This window comes from Macaca thibetana, chromosome 7, assembly GCF_024542745.1.
Source record: "Macaca thibetana thibetana isolate TM-01 chromosome 7, ASM2454274v1, whole genome shotgun sequence".
Lineage (NCBI taxonomy): Eukaryota > Metazoa > Chordata > Mammalia > Primates > Cercopithecidae > Macaca > Macaca thibetana.
The window spans coordinates 141,170,294-141,196,107 of record NC_065584.1 but is presented as its reverse complement, the minus strand read 5'-3'; the positions used below and the strand labels follow the sequence as shown (position 1 = coordinate 141,196,107).

At 37.6% G+C, this 25,814-nt stretch overlaps 2 protein-coding genes across 2 annotated transcripts in view; both read right to left on the bottom strand.

The window, feature by feature from the left end:
* Positions 1-25,814, bottom strand: part of TCF12 (transcription factor 12) — an 884,529-nt gene that overhangs the window by 432,868 nt on the left and 425,847 nt on the right. The window lies entirely within an intron of this gene.
* LOC126959291 (uncharacterized) lies at positions 9,599-25,676 on the bottom strand. The gene is given in 4 exon segments (XM_050798184.1): positions 9,599-9,796; positions 9,798-10,052; positions 21,129-21,208; positions 25,532-25,676. Coding segments are annotated over 4 exon segments (678 nt in total).

Sequence of the window (25,814 nt, the reverse complement as noted above, 5' to 3'; positions counted from 1 at the left end):
GTCCCAAAGAGGCAGAAGAAAATGGTATCCAGTTGTATTTGTGTAGGAAAAAATCTTTCAGTGAGAATTTTCATCACTTCATTTAGTGGTGTTTTTCGCTCCTTTAATGGTGTATTTTGAGGGACAGAATTTCATAATTTTAATGTAAAATATTTTTCATTATTGTCAGTGATTTTATGTCTTATTGTAAAAATAATTTCTTATCCCAAGGTCATAAAGATGCTCGCCTATATTCTCTTCTAAAAATGTTTAAAATTTGCATTTAAGTCCATAGTTCATCTTCAATTGATTTTTGTTTATGGCATGAGGTAGACATCTTATTTCATCAAAAAACGATAGCCAATTATCTCAGGTTTGTTACTTTTATTCATTGGTATTTGGTGGTACCTCTGCCATGCACAATAGTGATTTGTAAGAGCTAAGTGTTAGCATCTCTCCCCAACTGTGCATTCCCTGAAGTGATACTGGTACCTTGAAAGCAGGCAAGTTTTAGTATTTACACATGGAAATCAGCAGGCAACTACAAACAAGGCTGTTTTGGCTGGGAAGCTGGCTAGTTCGTGATGAATGGCTTTTGCAAAAAGAATCTAGATTCTAGAATCTAGATGCTAGATTTGAATTGCTAATATTTTGGTAGATTTAGCATAGATTGTTGCATCTATGTTCATGAGTGAGATTAATCTGAAATTTTTTTTCTTGTAATACTTTCGCTTGGCTTTTGAATGGAAATTGTGCTATCATTGTAAATTAACTGGGAATTGCTTTCTTTCTTTCTATTCTCCGGGAAAGTTTGATTAAAACTGAAATTAACTCTTTCCAGTAGAACTTATCGGTAAAATCATTTTGGGCCTGCTATGGGGGGGTGTGTGTGTGTGTGTGCGCGCGTGTGTGTGTGTGCGCGCGCGTGCGCACACGTGTATGTGCATGCATGCACATGCCTGTGAAAAGATTTAGGGTACTGACACAATTTCTTTTTCTTTTTTTTTGAGACAGAGTCTCATTCTGTCACCCAGGCTGGGGTGCAGAGTCGCCATCTCGGCTCACTGCAACCTCCACCTTTTGGGTTCAAGTGATTCTTGTGCCTCAGCCTCCCAAGTAGCTGGAACTATAGACCCCCGCCACCATGCCTGGCTAATTTGTGTATTTTTAGTAGAGATGAGGTTTCACCTTGTTGGCCAGGCTGGTCTCGAACTACTGACCTCAAGTGATCCACCTGCCTCGGCGGTGCCAGGATTACAGGCCTGAGCCACAGTGCCTGGGCAACAATTTCAATATTGGTTGTAAGACCATTCATGTTTTCCTATTTTTATTTCATTTTTTTTCTGTTGTTTTTCTGGAGTCCATTTTCTAAGAAGTTGTCCTTCTTACTTAAGTTATCAAATCTATTGGTATAAAGATTTTCTTAACATTCCTGTGTTAGCTTTTTAATTATGCTTGATCTGTAGTTTTTAAAAAATTTTCAATATTTTAATATGTGTCTCCCTTTTTATTGATCAACCTTGCCAGAGGTTTGCCAATTTTGTTGGCATTTCAAAAACAACCTTTTTCTTTGTTGATGCTCTTTGGTGTGTATTTGTTTTCCGTTTCTTTAATTTATGTTTTGATTATTTTCTCACTTTTAATATCTTGTTCTGTTGCCCTTTGTCTAATGTTAAAAGTCTGGCCGGATGCAGTGGTTCACTGCACAGTGGCTCACTGCCAGACCTAACTTTTAACATTAGAAAAAGAGCATTTTTGGAAGCCAAGTTGAGAGGATAGTTTGAGGCCAGGAGTTTGAGATCAGCCTGGCCAACATAGTGAGACCCCTGTCTGTACAAAATAAATAAAATTAGGTCTTATTACTTTTTAACCTTTTCTTTTTTCTGAAATTTGGCTATATATTTTCTCCTAGCACTACAAGTTTTGATCTGTACTATTTTTGTTATAATTTAGGTCAATTTTTTAAACTTCCATCATATTTTTCTTTATTCCATGAATAATTGCTAAATATATAACTTTTTGAATATTTTAAAAATTTATTTATTGTGACTATTATACTGTATATAATACTGATGCATCAACATTTATCAAGACTTGCTTTATCTCCTAACACATGGTCCATTTTCATAAACACTACATGTGTATTTAGAAGGTTACAGTTTTTGCAGTTGCTGGGTACAATGTTCTATATATTTCTATTAAATGAAACTGTTCATATATTCCTTATCCTTACAAGTTTTAAAAATCTGTTTTACTGTTAATTATTAAGAGAGTTTCTTAAAATCTGTTATCTTGATGGTAGACTTGTCAATTTCTCCTTGTGATTTTGTCAATATTTGATTTATACTAAAGGTGAGTTACTATTTGAATAAGTTTTTCTCAACATTTTATTGACTTCTACATGAAACTGACCTCTACATTAAACTTGAAATAATAGTTCAGTGAACATTTATATATCTTTTGCCTAGATTTACGAACCACTAACCTTTGCCACATTGCTTTCTCTATTTCTATATGTGTATGGATGAATATATATGTATATATTTTTTAACATAGAGGTGAAATTGACATAAAATTAACAATTTGGAGTGCACAATTCAGTGGCATTTAGAACATTCACAATGTTGTGCAACCACCACCTCTATTTCTAAAACATTTTCATCACCTCAGGAAAAGCCTTATATCTACTGAGCAGTCACTTCCTACTCCCCCAACCAGCTCTTGGGAACCACCCATCAATATATCTCTACGGATTTACCTATTCTAGGTTGTCCATGTAATATGGGATCTTTCTATTTGGCTTCTTCATTTAGCATAATCTTTTGAAGTTCAAGCACGTTGTAGCATGTATCAGTACTTCATCTCTTCGTAAGACTGAGTAATATTCCATTATATGTATGTACATTTTGTTTATGTATTCATCTGTTAATGGACATTTGGACCATTTCTATTAATACCTTTTGGCTATCGTGAATAATGCTGCTATAAACATTTGTGTAAAAGCATCTGTTTGACCTTCTGTTTTCAGATCTTTTGGGTATATAGTTAGGAGTGGAATTGCTGGCCATATGGTAATTATATGTTTAACTTTTTGAAAAAATCGTTATCTGTTTCTACAGTGGCTGCATCATTTTACATTCCCACTAGCAATTTGTGAGAGTTCTAATTTCTCCACATCTTACCAATACTTGTTATTTTCCAGTGATGACAATGATGATTATTACTATTATGGCTCACCTAGTAGGTATGGAGTAGTATCTCATTGTGGGTTTGATGTGCGTTTCTCTAGTGACTAATGATGGGGAACAATTTTTCATGTGCTTGTTGACAATTTGTATAATCTTTTTCGGAGAAATAGCTATCAAGAACTTTGCTCATTTTTAAATTGGGTTGTCTTTTTGTTATTGAATTGTTAAAATTCTTTAAATATATTATGGACAGTAAACTCTCTCTTTTTTTTTTGAGACAGAGTCTCGCTCTGTTACCCAGGCTGGAGTACAGTGGCACGATCTTGGCTCACTGCAACCTCCACCTCCCGGGTTCAAGCAATTCTTCTGCCTCAGCCTCCTGAGTAGCTGGGATTACAGGCATGTGCCACCACGCCCAGCTAATTTTTAGTAGAGACGGGGTTTCACCGTCTCTACTAAATATTGGCCAGGCTGGTCTCAAACTCCTGACCTTGTGATTTGCTGGCCTCGGCCTCACAAAGTGCTAGAATTACAGGCGTGAGCCACCACACCTGGCCTCTGGACACTAGACTCTTATCACATATATGATTTGCAAGTATTTTCTCCCTTGTGTCAGTTGTCTTTTCATTTAATAATGGCCTTTGATGTATGAATGTTTTTCATTTTGATAAAATCAAGTTTATCTATTTTGTTGTCTGTTGCTCACGCTTTTGATAGCATATCTAAGAATCCACTGTTCAAGGACATGAAAATTTACCCCTATATTTTCCGCTAAGAGTTTTATAGTTTTCATTCTTACATTGAGGTCTTTGATCCATTTTGATTTAATTTTTCTATGTGCTGTGATGTAGGGGGTGCCTGTTTATTCTTTTGCATGTGATATTCAGTTGTCCCAGAACCATTTGTTAAAGAGACTATTCGTTCCCCATTGAATGGTCTTGGCATTCTTGTTGAAAATCAACTGGCCATAGATGTATGGATTTACTTATGGACTCTCAATTTTACTCCATGGTTCTACAGGTTTATCCTTATGCCAGTATCACCTTGTTTTGATTACTTTAGATTTGTATAAGTTTTAAACCAGGAAGTGTGTGACTTCCAGCTTTGTTATTCTTTTTTCTTTTTGAGACGGAGTCTCGCTTCATCGCCCAGGCTGAAGTGCAGTGGCACGATCTTGGCTCACTGCAACCTCTGCCTCCTGGGTTCAAGTGATTCTCCTGCTTCAGCCTCCCCAGTAGCTGAGATTACAGGCGCCTGCCACCAGGCTGGCTAATTTTTGTATTTTAGTAGAGACGAGTTTTCACCATGTTGGCCAGGCTAGTCTCAAACTCCTGACCTCAAGCGATCTACCCACCTTGGCCTCCCAAAGTGCTGGGATTACAGGCCTGAGCCACCACGCCTGGCCTGTAATTCTTTTTCAAGATTGTTTTGGCCCCTTGTAGCTATATGAATTTGAGAATTGGCTTTTACATTTTTGTGAAAAGGCCATTGGAATTTTGACAGGAACTATGTTATCTCTGTAGATTTGGATAGTATTGCCATCTTTAGTTTTCCAATCCGCCAACACAAGGTGTGTTTCTATTTATTTAGCTCCTCTTTAATTTCTTTCAGCAATGTTTCAGTGTAGATGCCTTTCACTTCCTTGTTTAAATTTATCATGAGGTATTTTTGTCTTTTGGATGTTATTATAGTGGAATTGTATTCTCACTTTCTTTTTCAGATTGTTTAGTGCTTCTGTATAGCAACGGAACTGATTTTTGAGTATTGTATTACACCTGCAATTTGGATGAATTCACTTATTAGCTCTATTATTTCTTCTGTGGATTTTTTTTTTTGAGACTGAGTCTTGCTTGTCGCCCAGGCTGGAGTGCAGTGGTACGATCTCGGCTCACTGCAAGCTCCGCCTCTTGGGTTCACGCCGTTCTCCTGCCTCAGCCTCCCGAGTAGCTGGGACTACAGGTGCCTGCCACCACGCCCGGCTAATTTTTTGCATTTTTGTAGAGACGGGGTTTCACCATGTCAGCCAGAATGGTCTCGATCTCCTGACCTTGTGATCCGCCTGCCTTGGCCTCCCAAAGGGCTGGGATTACAGACGTGAGCCACCGCACCCAGCCTTTTCTGTGGATTTTTTGATATTTTCCATATAATAAGGTCATCTGCAAAAAGGAATAGTTTTACTTTTTCTTTTTAATCTATATTCCTTTTACTTTTTTCTTGCCTAATTTCTCTAGCTAGAACTTCCAGTAAAATGTTAAATTGTACCTGTGAAAGTGGACATACTTGTCTTATTCCTGATCTTGGGAGAAAAGCTTTCAGTCTTTCACTATTGAGTACAGTATTAGCTGTGGGTTATTCATAAATGCCCTTTATTATGTTAAGGAAGTTCCTTCCTATTTTTAGTTTTCTGGGTGTTTTTGCTCATGAAATAGTATTGAATTTTGTCAAATGCTTTTCTGCATCAATTGAGATGATAATATCGTTTTTCCTTCATTCTATTAATGTGATATGTTACATTGATCGATTTTTGTATGTTGAATCATCCTTACATTCTGTAGATTCCTGGTATAAAACCCATGTGGTCACACTGTGTAATCTTTTAATATGCTGTTGAATTTCATTTGCTAGTATTTTGTTGAGGAGTTTTGCAACTATATTCATATATGCTGAGTATATTGCATATTCTCCTGTGGTTTCTTTATTTGGCTTAGGTGTCAGGGCAATGCTGGTTTCATAGAATGAGTAGAAAGCATTCCTTTCTCTTCTTTAGGAAGACTTTGAGAAGGATTGATGTTAATTCTTTATATGTTTGGTATAATTCACCAGCGAAGTCATCTGGTCCTGGAGTTTTCTTTGTTGGGAGTTTTATTATTATTATTACTGATGTAATCTCTCTCTCTCTTTTATTTTTTGAGTCCTGCTCTGTCACCCAGGCTGAAGTGCAGTGGCACAATCTTGGCTCACTGCAACCTTTGCCTCCTGGGTTCAAGCAATCCTCCTGCCTCAGCTTCCTGAATAGCTGAGACTACAGGTGCATGCCACCATGCCGAGCTAATTTTTTGTAGAGGCAGGGCTTCACCATGTTACCCAGGCTGGTCTTAAGCTTTCCTTCTGCCTCAGCCTCCCAAAGTGCTAGGATTACAGGTGTGAGCCACTGCGCCCTTTTAAATGTAAATGGTTGTTGCTTGATGTTCCCTCTGACCCCTGCTTTTTGCTGTATCCCATTGGTTCTGGTATGTTGTTTTCATTTTTATTTATATCTAAGTATTCTCCAACTTCCGTTGTGATTTCTCCTTTGATCTATTCATTGTTTAAGAGTGTTTTTAAATTTCCCATATTGGTGAATTTTCACAAATTTGTTATTTGTGAATAAAAATAGTTTTCCTTTTGTTAATTGATTTTTAGGTGCATCCCATTGTGGTCAGAGAATATACTTCCTTTGATTTCAATTTTTAATAATTTATTGAGACTGTTATGTGGCCTAATATATGATCTCTCCTGTAGAATATTCTATGTGCATTTGAGAAGATTGTTTATTGTGTTGTTGGATAGAGAGTTTTATCTATATCTGTCAGGTCTGGTTTATATAGGTCTAGTTGGTCTAGGTCAGTGCTATTCAATCTTTTGGCTTTCCTGGGCCACATAGGAAGAACAATTGTCTTGGGCCACACATGAAATACACTAACACTAACCATAGCCGATGAGCTAAAAAAAAAAAAAAAAAAAAAAAAAAAAAAAAAAAAAAAAAAAAGAAATCACACACAAAAAATCATGTCTTAAGAAAGTTTACAATTTTGTATTGGGCCACATCCAAAGTCATCCTGGGCTGCATACAGCCTGTGGGACTGCAGGTTGGAAAAGCTTGGTCTAGGTTGTTCAGATCTTTTATTTTCTTACCAATATTCTGTCTGGATGTTCTAACCCTTATTGAGAGTAGGGTATTGAAGTTTCCAAATAATATTGTAGAGTTCTCTATTTCTCTCTTCAATTCTGTCAGTATTTGTTTCATATATTTTTGAGTTGTTTTGTTTGGTGCAAATATGTGCATAATTTTTATATCTTGTTGATAAATTGACCCTTTTATCAATACATGATCACCTTCTTTTTCTCTTGTAGCAGTTTTTGGCTTTAAGTCTAAAGTATAATCATTCCTACTCTTTTTTGATTACTATTTGCATGGAATATCTTTTTCACTCTGTATTAATTTCCTAGGGGCACTGTAACAAAGTATTGCAAATAGGGTGCCTTAAAACAACACAAATATATCTCTTACAGTTCTGGATGCCTAAAATTATAAATCAAAGTGTTGACAGGATTATGCTGTTTCTGAAGCCTCTATGGCAGGATCCTTTCTTGCCTCTTCCAGCTTCTGGTAGTCCCAGGAATTCCTTGGCTGATAGCTACATAACTTCAATCTCTGCCTCCTTCTTCACATGTCTTTCTTCCTGTGTCTCTTCTCCTCTTCTCTCTCTCTCTCTCTTTTTTTCTTTTTTCTAAAATCTTGTTTTTATTTTATTTTATTTTTTTTAGAGACAGGGTCTCACTCTGTTGCCCAGGCTGGAGTGCAGTGATGCAATCATGGCTCACTGCAGCCTCAACCTCCTGGGCACAAACAATCCTCCCACCTGAGCCTCCCAAGCAGTTGGAAATACAGGTACATGCCACCACACTTGGCTAATTGTGTGTGTGTGTGTGTGTGTGTGTGTCTGTGTGCATGTAGAGGGTCTTACTATGTTGCCCAGGCTGGTTTCGAACTCCTGGCCTCAAGTGATCCTCCTGCTGTGGCCTCCCAAAGTGCTGGGATCACAAGTGTGAGGCACTATGCCCAGCCTTCTCCTCCTGTTATAAGCACACCAGTCATACTGATTTAGGGCCCATCCTAATGACCTCATCTTAATTCGATTATGTGTGCAAAGACCCTATTTCCAAATAAGGTCACATTGACAGGTGCTGGCTGTTAGGACTTTAATATATCTTTTAGAGGAACATAATTTAACCCACATACCATCCTTTCACTCAAATGATTTGTGTCTTTGGATCAGTCACTTGTGGATAGCATACAGTTGCATCGTTTTTAAAAACACACTGTGCTGGGGCCGGGCACAGTGGCTTACACCTGTAATCCCAGCACTTTGGGAGGTAGAAGTGGGCGGATCACGAGGTCAAGAGATCGAAACAATCTTGGCCAACATGATGAAACCCCATCTGTACTAAATATACAAAAATTAGCTGGGTGCGGTGGTGTGCTCCTGTAGTCCCAGCTACTCAGGAGGCTGAGGCCGGAGAATTGCTTGAACCCGGGAGGCAGAGGTTGCAGTGAGCCGAGATCGTGCCACTGCACTCCAGCCTGGTGACAGAGCGAGCCTCCATCTCACAAAACTAACAAACAAACAAACAATAAACCAAAAACACATCATGCTAATTTTTCTGCCTTTTGATTTGAAAGTTTAATCTATTTACATAAAGTAATAACTGATAAGAAAGTACTACTTATGCCATTTTGCTCTTTGTTTTCTGTATGTCTTTTTAAAAAATTCCTAACCTTTGTGTAAATACTACCAGAGTAAAGACTTTTCTAAAATGTCAAAAAAACAACAGATGTTGGTGAGGATGCAGAGAAAAGGGAAACTCATACACTGCTGGTGGGAATGCAAACCAGTACAACTTCCATGGAAAACAATATGGAGGCTCTCAAAGAACTAAAAGCAGAACCATCATTCCATCCAGCAATCCCACCACTGGTTATCTACCCAAAGGCAAATAAGTCATTGTATCAAAGAGACACCTGCACCCATATGTTTATCACTGCACCATTCCCAATAGCAAAGATATGGAATCAACCTAAGTGTCTATCCACAGATGATTGGACAAAGAAAATATGGTATATGTATACCATGGAATACTACTCAGCCATTAAGAAAAAGAATGAAATCATGTTTTTTGTAGCAACATGGTTGGAACTGGAGGCCATTATCTTAAGTGAAATAACTCTGAAATGGAAAGTTAAATACCTCATGTTCTCACCCATAAGTGGGAGCCAAACAATGTGTACACATGGACATCAAGTGTGGAACAATAGACACTGGAGACTTGGAAGGTGGGAGGGTTCGAGGGGGCTGAGAAATGAGAAACTACCTTTCGGGGACAATTGTAGACTATCTGGGTGATGGGGACACTGAAAGCCCAGACTTCACCACTACATGGTACGTTCATGAAACAAAACTGCACTTGTACCCCCTAAATCTACAAAAATTTAAAAAAAAATACTTTTCTAAAAGAACTTTTAAAGACACCTGGTTTAATCAAGTACAATTTAGTTAACTATGCAGTTTTAGCATACTTCTAATTAAGTATTATAATTCATAATAATAGCAAAAATATACACGATACCTAGAGTTAACAGTGTTCACTCTAAATGTTTGGTCATGATATCATTATGAAGGCTTCAAAAAGTAAAATTTATCATATGCTTTATTCTTAATTCCATATTTTTCTATCAGCTCTTCTGCTTTAGAAATAAAGGCACTCATTGTATCTTCCTTTGATAATCCTTTTTGGAGGTTCTGTGCTTCCCATTTGGCCTTGCCTTTTAATTCTAGCATTTCTGGACACTCAATAGTAATGTTTCCAATTTACAGCTTGTTTCTAAAACCCATAGAGTTCTTTCAGTTCTTCATCATCTGGTCTTGTTTTCAGCTTCCTCACATCTTCCGTGATCATGTCAAAATCAGCCTGCAGGGACACGGTAGCTGGCTGGGCTGTTGCTGCTCTCCAAGCACTCCTTCTGTATGTCTTAGGCCTTTTTTGTTCCTCATTTCCTCCATTACTGCCTTCTTTTGTCTTGCATTGATTTTTTTTTTTTTTTGTAGTGTACCATTTAATACCCTTCTAATTTTCTTGACCTTTTTTAGAGACAGGGTCTTGCTCTGTTGCCCAGGCTGCAGTGCAGTGGCATGATCATGGCTTACTGCAGCCTCAAACTCCTCTAATTTTCTTATCAGTATGTTAAAAAATTTTTTAAGTAGTTACCACAGAGGTTACAATTAACATCATAAATTTATACCAACCTAGTTTAAACTGATCCCAATTTAGCTTTAATAGCATACAAAAATCTCTGCTCTATACAGCTCTGCCCATACTTTATGTTGTGATTGTCACAAATTATATCTTTATATGTTGTGTGTCCATTAACAAAAATATATAAGATTTTTTTCTTACTTTTTTTGTTATTTAAGCACCAAGCACAGGAGAAGCAAGGATACAAGAATTTTTATGTATTTATCTCTTAAATCACGTGGGAAATAAAAAAAGGAGTTATAAACTAAAAATACAGGAACACTGAGTTTTATATTTATTTATATACTTACCTTTACTGGAGTTCTTTATATGGCTTCTTGATATGGCTTCCAGTTTCTGTCTTCATTTCAGCCTAAAGGAATCTCATTTAGTATATTTTTGTAGAGCAGTTTCACTGGGAATAAACTTTCTTAGCTTTTGTTTATCTGGAAATGTCTTAATTTCTCTCTCCTGTTTGAAGGACAGTTTTGTGTTTCTGGATTCTTGGTTTACTTAAAGAAAAAGAGAAGTGGGGAGAGGAGGAAAGGGCCAGGGAGAGAGAGAGGGAGAGAGAGAGAAAAGGTAGAAAAGGAAGAAAAGATGTCTCTTAGTCGGCTTTGTATTGGAGCGCTCCTTCAGTGTTTAGACAAGCTGTTTATAGCTCTGCCTTCGCCTTCACTTCCTGCTTGCATTGAACCTAGAGATCAGCCAGAAGTGGAAGCTAATCTTCCACATAGATCTTCTCAGGTCTTTTCCAGCGTGTGTTCTACCTTGGGTATGCACATGGCTTTCTAAGTTCCCCAATATATGTGGACACTTTTGAATGCCTAATTTTTCAAAGAAACTCTCTCCCTGTCTTTTCCTTCCAGGCTTTCAGCATATCTATGGTTTGCCTCAAGTGTAATTTTTTGTCCCAGGTGTAGCATGTTGTTTATTGGTCTTATAATGTTTGCAAGGAATGCTCTTTGCACAGCCACTTTTCTTCCATGAGTAAGTCTGAGTTAGGTGAAACAAAGGCAAGCTCCTTGTGTCAGTCCTTCAGGTAACTTTCAGACAGGTTAGAAAAGACAAACATGATTCTTTGTGAATACGATCTGCTCTTTTATCTCTGGAGCCAGAGTGAAGGGTCCAACACTGGCTGCTGTCTTCAAGATTTTCACTTAGTCTGGGAGAAAGGTGGAGCAAAGGCAAGTGAAAATTGAGCAAAGCTTTCTGGCATTTTTAATGTTTGTTTCTTGATTTGGTGTTCAGTTTTTTGCTGTAAACCTTTGACTGTTTTCCAGAGTTTTGATAAAGTTGATTGCTACAATTTTGCTCAATTTATCAGTGTTTCTGTGGAAGAAGAGAGTGGGGGAGAGGAGGAAAGGGCCAGGGAGAGAGAGAGAAAGACGCTCCCTCTTGCACCATTTTAATCAGTGTCACCATATATCCTTTTTAATGAGCCATTTGAAAGTAAATTGCAAATATCATAGCACTTCCTTCCCCCAAACTTAAACAGTATATCTTAGGAAAATACAAGTGTATAGGTATACTCTCATCAAAGACATTTAACATTGATACCATATTATTATCTAATATACGTTCTATTATTAATTTTCCTCAGTTGTCCTAATATAGCTTTTCCCTCCATTCCTATTCAAGTATCACACAAAGCATGGTGGCAAATGTGTTTTTAATTGCTTTATTTTCCCAGTGGATTGAACCTTTTGTTGAGTGAAGATGCTGAAACTAACTTTCACTCATAAGAGCTGCAACCCATAAGAGCTGATGTTAAATTTTTAGAATTTTGTGAGTCAGTTAACTTCACATTGGTGGCTTGAAATTGGCCAAGGTAAGGATATTTTCACTGCAGAAACTGAAAAACACTAGAAATAAGTCTTCCCCTTCCCCTGAGTGCCTATTAAATATTTACCAGTGTACTATAGCTTTTTATCAATGTCTAGGGATTCATTTTATTTCTGATAATGTTTTTTTCCTTAAATATTTGTCTTAATACTATCATATATCTCCTGGATTTTATTTCCCTGGTACATTGTTTTTCTTTTTTTCCCCACTTTTAATCTTTCTTTGTCTTTATAGTTGAAATAAATCACTTTAAGGCAGCATGGGCGGTGGCTCACGCCTGTAATCCCAGCACTTTGGGAGGCCAAGGTGAGTGGATTACCTGAGGTCAACATTTCAAGACCAGCCTGGCCAAAATGGCGAAACCCCATCTCTACTAAAAAAAAAAAAAAAAAAAAAAAAAAACAATTAGCCAGGCATGGTGGTGGATGGATGTAATCCCAGCTATTTGGGAGGCTGAGGCAGGAGAATTGCTTGAACCTGGGAGGTAGAGCTTGCAGTGAGCTGAGATCATGCCACTGCATTCCAGCCTCGGTGACAGAGCAAGACCCCATCTCAAAAATAAAATAAAACAAAATCTCAATTTGACAATCTTTGATTGTAACTTAGAGTTTAGTCCATTTGGACACTAGTTATTATTGATATATTTGAATTTATCTCTGTTTTCCTTGTGCTGGATTATGTCCTATTTGACCCCCTTCTGTCCCCCACTACTCCCTGTAAGTCACTGATACTATGTGCTGCTCTGTGGCCTATGAGGATGACCTCTACAGCATCATCTGGGTTCCCTTGCCATCTGGTTTTGGGTTAAGTTCATAAATACGACAGACCCATAGGTTTGGGAAGGTGTTCCTCCCTACCTGGCTACCATCTGTCAGTGGCTGCAGTCTGTTATGACTTTAGCTCCTGTTGGGAGGTGCCTCTTTCTTGGTTCCAACTCTTACTGAGCTCCGTTGACAGAGTCCTCATCTCTTTCTCTACCAGGCTTTGGGTTAGTATTGGTTTCCCACTCTTGCTCATCTCAGTATTTTTCACTCCCCCTTACTGGTTCCCTTAAACCTGCCCTCATCTCGTTAAATGTTTCCTTCACTAAACCCTTTTCATGTAAGCACTTCAAATGTGTCATGTGTTTCTTTTGGGACTATGATTGATATAATCTTCTTTGCAGCTTTTAAAATGTCCTTGCTGTTTCCTTGTTTCTTTTTTCTCATATCCCCCATTCTTTCAGCTTGAAGTTTTTCCCCCTCATTTTACTTTTTCCACTCTTTAGAAGTTATATATTCTGTTTCTATTCTTTTAATGATTACTCAAAATATTTCAACAGAAATAATTTGCTTAAGAGATTTTTAGGACACTTTAACTCTGATAACCTTCCTCTTAGATTATAAGCAATTTTACTCAATTCTTTAATTCTGTATTTTATTAAACAAACAAATTATATATTAATAAATATGATCATATATACTCGTGCCTGTTTAGAGATCTTAACATGTTTAAAATTTTCTTCATCAACTTTCTTTTGCATTACAAACTCTCCTGATAGGATCATTTTTCATTTTTCTAAAGTACATGCTTATAGATCCCTCTGGTAAGGGTCTATTGGTAATACATCTTCCATGGTGTTCTTTATTGGAAAGTGTATTTATTTTGTCATTATTCTTCAAAGATATTTTCACTGGGTATGTAATTCTAAAGTGACATTTTTAATATTCTAGGTTTCTACTTGTTGCAATTGAGAAGCTAGCAAACTTCACATCTACCTTCCTTCTTTTTGTTCTGGCAGCTTTAAAATCTTGTTTTGTCTTTGGTATGTCATAATTTTTCAGTGATGGTCTTGGTCTATATTTCCGTTTTATTTATTGTACTTGCAATATATTGGACTTTTTGAATCTAAAGATTCATGTCTTTAATTATGTTGGAAATATTAGTAACTCTCCTTCATTTTTTCATTCATTCCCTTTCAGTATTGCAAGTATATATTTGTTAGAGCTTCACACTCTACCCATTTTTTTGTTTATCTTTATTATGTATATTTTATCTCTCTGACTTTCTATGTTGTACTCTATGCAGTTTTTTCAGATTTATCTTTCAGTTTACTAATTATTTCTTCATCTCTGTCTAATCTGCTGTTTAATCCCAATACCATAGTTTGAATTTTTTCAATAAATATATTTTACATTTCTTAAAGTTCTTGTTGGTTTTACTACTCTACTCATTTATTATAGACTCATTATTTGGCTATATTTTATTTTATTTAAAAATGTATTAGATGTGTTTATTTTATATTCTATATCAACTTTATATCTGAAGCTTTTGTGAGTCTGATAATGCAATTTTTAAAGGCTGAGACTTGTCCCTGATAACTTATTTCTTCATGTCTCACTATCTTTTATTATGGATTTATGTTCCTTGAGATTTTATTAGTGGGGTTTTTTGAAAGTCCCAGTTGAAACTTAATTTCTTGAGAGAAATTTGCTTCGGTTTTTACTAAATGCCTGGGGACACTACCAACCTAAGACTTATTTAAATACAAATTGTTTCTTGTGTTTTGGGGGGGACATTCAGATTCTGTATATTCTGTCACTAAATCCACTTGAGAGCTTGCTTGTAGTTTTGAATTATCAAGAATAACTTATTTCTGAACTTTATTTATGGCCAAGACTGAGACAGGCAATTTTCCTTACCATTTTCCTCTATGAGTAGATTGTTTTCTAGTTCACTCACTGAGAATATTGCTTTTTTGGGATTCCTTACTTTATGCAAAGTCCAGTATGATAGCCTGCCTCCCTTGGGCCCAGGTTCTGTCTCTTGTCTGTCATTCTGAATGTTCAGTGATAACCAGAATAGGGGAAGAGGAAGGTGGGGAAGAAATGGGGAGATGTAGGTCAGGGGATGCAAAGTAGCAGATGTGTAGGATGAACAAGCCTGAAGATCTAATGCACAACATGAGGACTATAGTTAATAAAATTGTACTGTATTTCGGATTCCTGCAAAGTGGGTAGTTTTCAGCTGCTCAAAAACAGTAACAACAAAATTAATGGGTTACTATGTGAGATGATGGATATGGTTATTTGCTTCACTATAGTAACCATATCACTATCTAATATATCCCATAACCTCATGTTGTATACTTTAAATATATACAATAAAATTTATTAAAAAGTTTTTTTTGTTTGCGAGCTAGCCTGCCAAGAACCATAATTTTATATTGCTCCTGGATAAGGATAATCTTTATCTTATTTAGTTTAATCTTTCTCCTACTCTTAAGCGGTCATGTTGTTTCAGTTTTTCCTTATTAAGTACAATAGTGGAGTGAACATCTTTGCTTTTATGTTTGTTGCTTCATTAATATTTAAATTGTTTTCTTGAGATAATTTCTGAGTAGGATTTCTGGGTCAAAGGAAAAATGACTATTGATGCAAAAGAAGTTTAGGAAGTAGGATCAACAAGATTTGGGTGTAGGAGGTGAGGCAGAGGAAGGAATCTAGTATGAGACTTAAGGTTTTGGCTTCGGTAACTGGGTAGATGATGATGTCATTAACTAAGATTGGGAATACAGGTTAAGGTGGGTGTGTGCGTGGGGAATGATAACAAGTTCAGTTTGGACATGTTGCCTCTGAGGTGACATGTAGGTAGAGAAATTTTTAGTAGGCAGTTGGAAATACAGGGCAGAAGCTCAGGAGAGGGTTTCAGGCCATAGATACGGATCTGAGATTCACAAAGTTGGGATCCTCAGATCCCTGAGATTCCTTGGATATATTTTCAGTGGTCTGTGTTCACTAGGTTGATTTTTACATTTATGCTTACATTCATGCTTTCATTTCAATAATAATCTGAATTATTTGGATGACCACTTCATGAATGAATATTGCCAACTTACTTCGGTGTCTGAATTGATATTTATGTTCATAATCTTGCTGGTGCCAAATATCACAAAGCTAGGCTTAATATGTGAATGATGCAAACAGGTCAAGTGCAGACACAATGGTGTCACTGTGTGCTTGCCCATGGGAATGAAGGTTTCACAGTAGTTTGAACAGAGAAAAGAGGTGGGAGAGCTGAATCATCACATGGCACACAGTTCTATTTTAATTAAAAAGGAACTATGTTATTAGCAGCCAGTCCTATATTCACATTGTAAGCTGACAATTCAGTTTCAAGAAAACAACATAACCACATAAATTAATGTTCATTTCATTTTATGAGTATTTTGCAATTTTAGTTTTATTTGCATTAACTTAAAAAAGTTTTTAGTTGTATCACTGTATAAGAACTATCAACATGGCTGGGTGTGGTGGCTCATGCCTGTAATCCCAGCACTTTGGGAGGACATGGCGGTGGATCACTTGTGGTCAGGAGTTCGAGACCAGCCTGGACAACATGGCAAAACCCTATCTTTAGTAAAAATACAAAAATTAGCTGGGTTAGGTGGTGGGCGCCTATAATCCCAGCTACTCAGGGGGCTGAGGCAGGAGAATTGCTTGAACCTGGGAGGTGGAGGTTGCAGTGAGATGATACCATGCCACTGCACTTTAGGTTAAGTGACAGAGCGAGGCTCTGTCTTAAAAAAAAAAAAAAAAAAAACCCAAACCAAAAACAAAACCAAAAACAAAACCCTGTGAACTCAAGTAATTTACATTTAGTTTTATATTTAAGTAAGTAAATAATAATATAATTTAAAAATTTTAGTCAATATTGAAAACTTAGGAGAGATATTTTTCTTTAAATGACATTTGTACATTACACAAATTTTTGTGCAAGGACTGAGGCATGAATTTCAATGGGACTTATGATTTGCAATATAGAATAAGAAGAAAAAGGTACTAAGATGGAACCCTGGAAAGTATCAGAAATTAAGGAATTAACGAAGGGAGAGAGAAAAACTTGAAAGTAAACCCAATGGTAAGAGAAGAATAAGAAATCTAGAAGAGAAGAGAGTTCTCAAAAGGAGAAAATTGAAAAACATCCTTGAAAGGCACAGAGATAGCCTTGGCCCAAACATTTTTGATTGAATAGTAGTGTCAAAAGTCAAATTTTTGAAGTTGAAGAAATGAATGGGAGGTGTGACTGTGGAAACTTTCCTAAGTTTGGCTATGGTGAAAACAACGAATGCTTCCAGAATGGGGCACAATGTCACTATGAATGCAAGTGTTTGAGCATGTTTATTTGTTGAACAGAACAGGCTGATGGCGAGAAAATCCATATATAGGTGAAAGAATGAGGTTTAACATTAACAGAATAAGATTTTAGAAGAGATGGGACTCTGGCCAGGCATGGTGGCTTACGCGTGTAATCCTAGCACTTTGGGAGGCCAGCCCAGGCGTTCAAGACCAGCCTAGGCAACAAAATGAGAACCTGTCTCTACGAAAAATAAAAAAAGTAGCCAGGTGTAGTGGCGCACACTTGTGGTCCCAGCTGCAAAGGAGGCTGAGGCAAGAGAATCGTTTGAGCCCAGGAAGTTGAGGCTACAGTGAGCCATGTTCACATCACTGTGCTTCAGCCTGTGTGACAGAACAATACTATGTCTCAAAATAAATAAATAGATAAATAAATAAATAAAAACAGAGACTTAGTGTGATACAGATGACAAATGGCAGGATTACCCTGAAGGGTAATAATATTGTGATATTCTTCTTTTGAGATGAGATATGAGGAAGTTTAAAAGTGGAAACTGGAGTTTATGCTTGGTGGCTTCCAATTTTCTGTGAAGTAGGGCCAGAGTGATAGGGAGACAGTATTATGAGGTTCATGAAAGCAGTGGTGAAGATTTGTAATAGTTATTATGGGAAATGATCAGGGAACTTAGCAATACCGAATGCCTTGCTGAGATCTGAGTTCTAGTCTTGGCGGTGTCACTGACTAGCTCTGCAAATTAGGCAACTCGTTTATCTTGTCTGAATATTTGTAGAATAAAGAATTTGGAATAGGTAATTTCTGAAGTGCTCTCTAGTCTGCAAATGATTTAATTTATAACTCAGGCACTAAATCCTTTACAATAAGTAACCTAACAAAATAAATGCTTTATTTTCCTCTTATAAGAGTTACTTGCAGAGCAAAAATCTTAAGCCATTTTGGACAACATCTAATCTGAAAGCCCATGTCAATAATTTAAAAGCCAGTTAGAATAGGAAAGGAAAAAGAAATGGAAGACTTACTTTTTCTCCTCACTTGTGAAATGTAGCAATCATCCACCAAAACTAAACAACACGAAACAACACTCATAGATCCATGAACTACAATAAGAAAAATAGTGAAAGAAATTATTGTTAGTGTCTTTTTGGCTTCTAGCTCCTGAGAATTTCTAAGTGAATTCAGCTATGAGTTAAATCATTATGAAATTCCAGTGAGGAATTGAGGAAAATGGGACAGCCTCAAGGAATTTCTTGTAACAGAATTCACTCCAAAGATCTAGCTACAGTGCCTTTTAAAGGAAAGAATGGCTCTGAATAAATAGAGGCTTGACAGTGACTGAAAATGTAAATTTAATGGTTCTTTTCTCTGTGCTCTCAAGCATTTTGTTCATAATTACACTTTTTAGAATTTAAATTTAATTTATAATTTGAAGTGTTAATCAACCAAAGTAACTTCCTGAAGATCATATCTGGCCTTGCAAAGAAAGTTAAAACTACAATGATCAATGACAGGAAAACTAACTCTTTATTTTTCCATTGAAAAAGTTTTTTTGCTTTAAAAAGATCAAAGCAATAGTAAAGCATCTCAATGCCTGACATGCCAGAAAATCCAGGACCGTATGATTTGCTGAACAGCTTATCCTGGGACACTGGGAAAGCGACTTTTATGGAGCCATGTGCACCCGCTAGACTCCATTGTGTCCACCTGGCTGTGCCTCTGTGGAGGAGGAAGAAGCCTCCAGTAGCAGGCAAGGTGCTCGCCTTGCCAACTTTCACACCATTTATCTATTTACACTTCTGCTTCCCACCAGAATCTGAGCTCCTGGAGAACAGGGGAATTGCTTAATTCATCTTTTTTTCCCTAGAGCCTATAACAGCAACGTGCATATAACAACTTCCTAAAATATGCTTATAGGATCAATGAATGAGGCAAATCTATGATCCAGTGTTGCAAATAATTAAGTGAAGAGTATAGAATAATTTCCAAACATTTTTAAGGTATGGGCAATAATAGTTCTTTTCAGTTATACTAACATGGAAAGAAATGACATCTGGCATCTTTCAAAATTAAGGATATATATATATATATTCCTGAATACATCTATGAGCATATGTTGTTTTGATTATTTCCACATATCTCTTGCCAGGCCAACTTTTCTTTATTTTGTTATTCCCCTGATTAAGGATCCATGATGCTTTCTAGGTGCATGATGTATTGGTTTGGAGCCTTAGGACAATCTAATAAAAAGCAGAGTTTTCAATTAAGTCCAAGATTTCATCAGCATTGTGTAATGGAAATTACATAGAATCATATTATGTGGGCATAATTATTACTCAGTTCTTATCTGAATGCTAAGCAAAAACAAAAAAGAAAAAGAAGAAAAAAATGTATCTGAGTAACTGGGAAGTCCGGGAGATTGCATCTGGCTGTAGGCACAACTGTTCCAAAGACTCAAACCATGTTGCCACGACTTTGTTTCCATCTTTATTTCTCAGGTTCACTTATTTCTTCTTGACTTCAGTCTTCAGTTAGGATTTATCCTCTACAAAGGCAAGATGGCTGGCCTCCAAATGCCTCAGGCTCACATCCTTCAAAGTAATCTCCAAAGTAGAGAAAATCTTCCCAATTAACTTCAGAGGAAAAGTCTGGGGGAGGACTCTGCTTGGCCTAAACTATGTCTTTATTTGCTAAATCTGGATTGCATGCCCTGGCCTTGTGGCCTAGGGAAGGTAGAGTCCCATGCTGGCCATTTCCTTTCAGGGAGTGCAGTTCTCCAAAGGAAAATGTGTGGCTGTTACTGGAAGGGAAGTAGAGACAGATGAATGTAGGTTTAACAGTCTACTACACCAGAGCTGAGACGTAGCTGGGATGTGCAGGTCCAGTGAACCAGCTGACATCCTTCCAGATTGTTCAGGAGTCCATTCTGAATGGCTGGTGTCTATGCCGTACCATTGTTAACTATTTAGAATACCATTCCTGCGTGACAGTATCTCACTACTTATGAGTTACAGATAACATATGTAATGCAATATGAGCACTGTGGAACACATAAAAAGGACATTTATCTTTATGGAACAAAATTTACCCTTTGCACTTAAAACATTTGTTTTTGAATAGGCAAGGTATTTTTTCAGAGTCTGATCAGAGGTAGAGGAGGGAAAGAGAATTGGTGAAACCCAGTGCTCTTTGTTTCTCATTAAGAAAAAATAGCACACATGTGCACACACATGCACACACACACATATATGAAGTATTTATATGATATTATCACTCGCCACAATATTTAAAAGTGATTTGACTTTCTGATAATAAGACCAAATATTCCCCTCAGTAGTGAGCTTAGGGAAACTAGCACCAAAGCAAAGCTAAGTCCCAAGTCCCTAAGATGCCCTTCAAAAGCAGTCATCCATTTAATTTGATCTATTAAACAAACTTAGCAGTTGGGATGCCCACACAGTGAGAAAGCCTGCTTAGAGATGAAATTTTGGCTTTAATTGGAATCTTCTGTCCTTTATTAGACAACCATAAGCTTCCAATTATATACACCATCTTTGTTTCAAATATGAAATTTTGGATTTATTAAAACATAAATTTTTATTCTTAGCAACAGATTTAGGAATAAAAATGAGCTTCTGTCATGAACAAATATTATGAGGGTTTTTCTTCTTTCTTTCTTCCCTTTTTTGGCCACACCCCAAGCAGTTATTAAGAACTGACTAAACACCCACTGTGTATCCAGAACTGTGTTAGCTACTTGGAATTATTAAAAAGAAGTTGGAAAAGTGATTCCCGTCCTTGAAGAATTTAGGTAATATATCTCAGGAGAAAAAATTAATGTACCCAGAACAATCAGGTAACAAATAAACAGTTGCTTTGCTGTCTCCACTAATAGTATAATGACTTTCCCTCCATTTCAGTCTGTTGAAATTTTACCCATTCTTTGGGCTCTGTCTCCAGAACTGTCCTTTCTATAGCTTCACTGATTTCTTGAATGTAAGGTGGGGCCCATATTCCTGTGAACCAACCACCCAAACATTTGATTTAAATTGTCCCTCTTCAGATGTCTTTGGCTCTTTATCATCTACAGGCTGCAGTTCAGCCCTGACCACCTCTCTTGTCTTTTCCCCACCAGCTCTTCTAGGTACCTACTATTTTGAAGGCAAACCAAATCCTAGTATCAAACTCAAACCTAGTTTGGTACAGAACCTGGTACCCAAACCAAAGTTGCTAAATGCTGTGCATTTCCACATCCAGTCTTTTCTTCCTGCAATAACCCTTTCCTTCCCTTTCCCCCAACTTAGTCCCTGATGAAGTTCCACTTATCTACTAACTGATCTCAGACCTCACTCTCTACATGAGGTCTTCTCCCTTTCCATCTACTAGATCAGAATGTCTCTGTATTTCCTGTACCTATTTTTATGATTCTGGGTGGTAATGATTTTTTTTCATGTTTGCATTCCCCTTCTAGCCTCTGTACCCTGAGGGTGGCACCCATGCCTGACTTATTTTGGAGTCTTGAGTGCCTTGTAGAGTGCGTGACACACAGCAGGTTCTCCATAAAATTTTATTAAAATGAGTTAAATTAAATAGGAGTCTAGAGAAGACTTGAGGTAGCCGAAGGTCCTTACTGAGCCTTGGGTTTTCTTTTAATGTTGAAAAAGGGACAACAGGAGCAACACCCCAGAGATGGGCATGAACCTAGCAAAAGCTGGGGACCATGAATGAACACATCTGGCTTGAGTGGAGCCTGTAGAATAGGGAGTGTTGGGAAATAAGGTCAGAAAGGCCAGGCAGAGCCATAGAAGACTTTGTCAAAAGCAGAGGAGGTGAAACCTGATGTAATACCTAGTGCAATTCAAGAAAAGAAAAATTTAGAAATATCTGTACACAAAATAAGCCTCGTCCCTTCTATAATACCTCTACTTTGGAATTTATCATTTTGTTACTATTAGTATGTCACTGTTCCAAAGGGCCTTGCATCACTAAAGCATAACAGTGTGGGGTTTTGAAGTGGAGTGTGATGCATGGGAGTCGGAAGCCCTGGAATTGAATTTCCACTCTGGCACTAATTTGTGACTTGCTATGGTGAAATTGTTTTGAGTCACTAATCCTCAGTGTTCTCATCTGTGGAATGAAGGCATGAAGGTGCATGACATGATCCATGAGTTCCCTTTGATCTCTAGTACTCAACATATGGAAGGATAATGAATTCTTAGCCAACTTATTAATCTACCCTTGTTTTTCTTTTTCTTTTTCTTTTCCTTTTTTTTTTTTTTTTTTTTTTTTTTTTTTTTTTTTTTTTTGAGATGGAGTCTTGCTCTGTAGCCCAGGCTGGAGTGCAATGGCACGATCTTGGCTCACTGCAACCTCTGCTTCCTGAGTTCAAGTGATTCTCCTGTCTCAGCCTCCCGAGTATCTGGACTACAGGCACGTGCCACCATACCTGGCTACTTTTGTATTTCTTTTTAGTAGAGACAGGATTTCACCATATTGGTCAGTCTGGTCTCGAACTCCTGACCTCGTGATCCACCTGCCTCGGCCTCCCAATGTACTGGGATTACAGGTGTGAGCCACCGTGCCCAACCTGTTCTTGGTTTTATTTGCTTGCTTGTTTACCAGTTTTCTGGTGTCAGAGTTGCTTTATTAAGCTGGTCTCTGACAGTCCCACAATATGCTCTGCTGAAATCAGCCTCTGAAGCTTAACCATCTTGTCAGACCTGGAAAGCCCTCCTCAACCTCCACTTCTCCTTCAAATCCCAGCCCCAGCCAACATCTTTCTTAAAGTTTTCCTGACCTCTCCATGTCTTTGCTATTTCCCTCCACTTTTAGAGTTTAAAGATAATTCGTCTTGAGTTACTACTTGCTTCATATTGGCTTTTCTCTCTCCAATTAGTTTGTAAACATCTTAAAATAAGTAACTGTTAAGTGTAATATTTGCTTATCTCCCCCCGCCCCCACCGCCCCACCATCACCATACCTGGCATAAAGCGAGGCGCAAAATAAACATCTAAGGAGGTTTTTGAATATTGAACTGAATGATGTACAAGGGATATTAATAAAAATAGAAAAACTGAACGTCAAAAAGGATAATCTATAGGAATTGGAATGGAAATAATTGTAGCATATCAATAATTTTATACATGGTATTTTGTACCCAGCAAAAGACTGTTTTAAGACAGAGTGATCTGTGAAGTTTCTGGTCTGTGGGCTTGTCTTGAATTAAAGAGTGGGTGGTACTAGGGCTTAGAGATATTCCAGCCAACTCGAGGAAAAGAGAAACAGAGAACTGTTTACTGAGTGACTTTGCTGTTGGAAATGTCCCAACTGCAGCTTGGGAACATCGGGCAGAGTTACCACCCCGCTGCCACAACCTCTGCCAACTTGGATAAAAAGCAGTGAAGTTGACCTGTCTTTTGGCTCTGGAACAAGGCGAGGGAGCGCACCAGCAGGCATGGGAAGGAAGACGTTGTGAAATGAAAGACATGAAAAAGAGATGACTCTGATCTTCTTTCTCCTCACTACCCTGAGTCTCTCTCCTGCCTCCTTGACACCTGTAAACTGGTATAAAGCAGAATTCTCTACCTTACACCAAGTGGGGCCTGGGGCCCTTGGAGTCCAGCTTGGGATAACAAGACAGCAGTGAGAAACGGTTGTTTTGTTCTCTAAAGTGGTCCTAGGTTTGAAAAGGTTTGAAATTAGTGCTCTAAGAAGGTAATTAGCTTTTAAACAACATAACACTTCAAAAAATCAATGTAAAATATAAGACAAAAAGTCGCTGTTTAAAGTAGTTGAGTTCTAGATCTGACAGTATCATGGCTCTCTCGGTTGTAAATTAGCTCATGGAGATAAAATGTCTTGAGTTTAGGACTTCAGATCCTGCCTTTGCTGTCAGAATGCCTCAAGCTGTCTCTGGTAGGAAAGTCTAGAAACATGGATTCATTGTATACCACCCCCCCACTTTCTGACATGCTCCAAATCTGTTAGTGTTTGTAACAGAACTCTGCATTGCACTGATTTGTCTTACTGTGTGGGGAAATTGTAGGAATAACTCCCATGTGTCATCAACCATTTAGTCGGCATGCAGTTCCTTAGCAGGGAAAACGGTAAGATTTATTAGGGAAAGTATCTGTCATCCCATATAAATAGATGCACAGTTAACGCAGATGTAGCAGGCAGGGTGTATGTTTCTGTGTGACTGATCATGAGGAACTTATTATCAGGAACACTGTAGAAAAATCAGTCATTTGGGAAGGTGGCAAGTATAAGGGTACACTTATACTTCATGCAAAATGCTCCTCAAAATAGTAATTTTGGCTTTAAGTGCATTGTTGTGGTAGGAATCATTTTTATTAAAAATATATTTTTGCTTTAATTTTTTTACTATTGAGAAAATATATGCAAGTGATAAAAACAGCCAAATAATAGAAAAAGGATGTAAAGATCTTTTTCCTCTGCTCACCCCAGTCTCCTGCATCCCTCTCCCTCAGAGGCCATCACTGTTGCCAATTTATTTTGTGTCATTAGGAAATCTGCACAAACAAGCTCATCCTCTTCTTCAGCGTTACAAACATGGTAGTCCACTCCCCACACTCTTCTGAAGTGGTTCTGGAAAGCATTTCTTACTAGTCTGCAGTATGATCCAGGCTTATTGTTTTTCACAGATTTAACCAGTGTTGACATCTTGCCTGACTTGAGTTTTTTGCTTGTTTGTTTTAACATTACAGATACATTTTAACCATAGCACCCACTGCCCAATTCCATTGCTCTCTGCCCAAAGATAATCACTATCCTGAAATTAGCATATATCCTCCCTGCCTGGTTATTATATATTTTGCACATACATAGTTGGTATTTCATTGTATGACTTTGGCATTTGTATGACCATTTATTGATCCAGCATTTTTTTTTTTTTTTTCGTTTTTTTTTTGAGACACGGTCTCATTCTGTCACTCAGGCTGCAGTGCAGTGTTGTGATCTCAGCTCCCTGCAGCCTCAACCTCCCCAGGCTCAGGTGATCCTCCCACCTCAGCCTTCTGAGTAGCTGAGACTACAGGCATGAGCCACCATGCTGGGCTAATTTTTGTATTTTTTGTGGAGGCAGGGTTTTACCATGTTGCCCAGGCTGGTCTTGAACTCCGGGGCTCAAGAGGTCCACCTGCCCACATTGGTCTCCCAAGGTACTGGGATAAAGGTATGAGCCACTGAGCCCTGTCCACAATTATATTTTTGAACATTTAGGTTGGTTCCAATGTTTTGCTGTTAAAAACGGTGCTACAAAAAACATTGTATTTCATTTCTCCTTGGGCATATGCATGAGAATTTTTCAGGATACATACCCGCAGGCAGAATTGCTAGGTCATAGGTTAGCATGTGCTCATCAACTTTGTTTGATATTGCAACATTGTCCTCCAATGTGATTTTCAACAATACACATTCACACCAGCCATATTTACAAGTTCTTTTTTTCTTTTTCTTCCACATCCTTACCAACACTTGGGCTTCTCAGACTTCTAAATTTTGCCCATCTGATGGATGTTAAATAGTACTTTGTTGTGGTTTTAATTTGCATTTATTACTGAAGTTGAGTATCTTTTATGTTTTTTGGCTATTTAGTTTCCT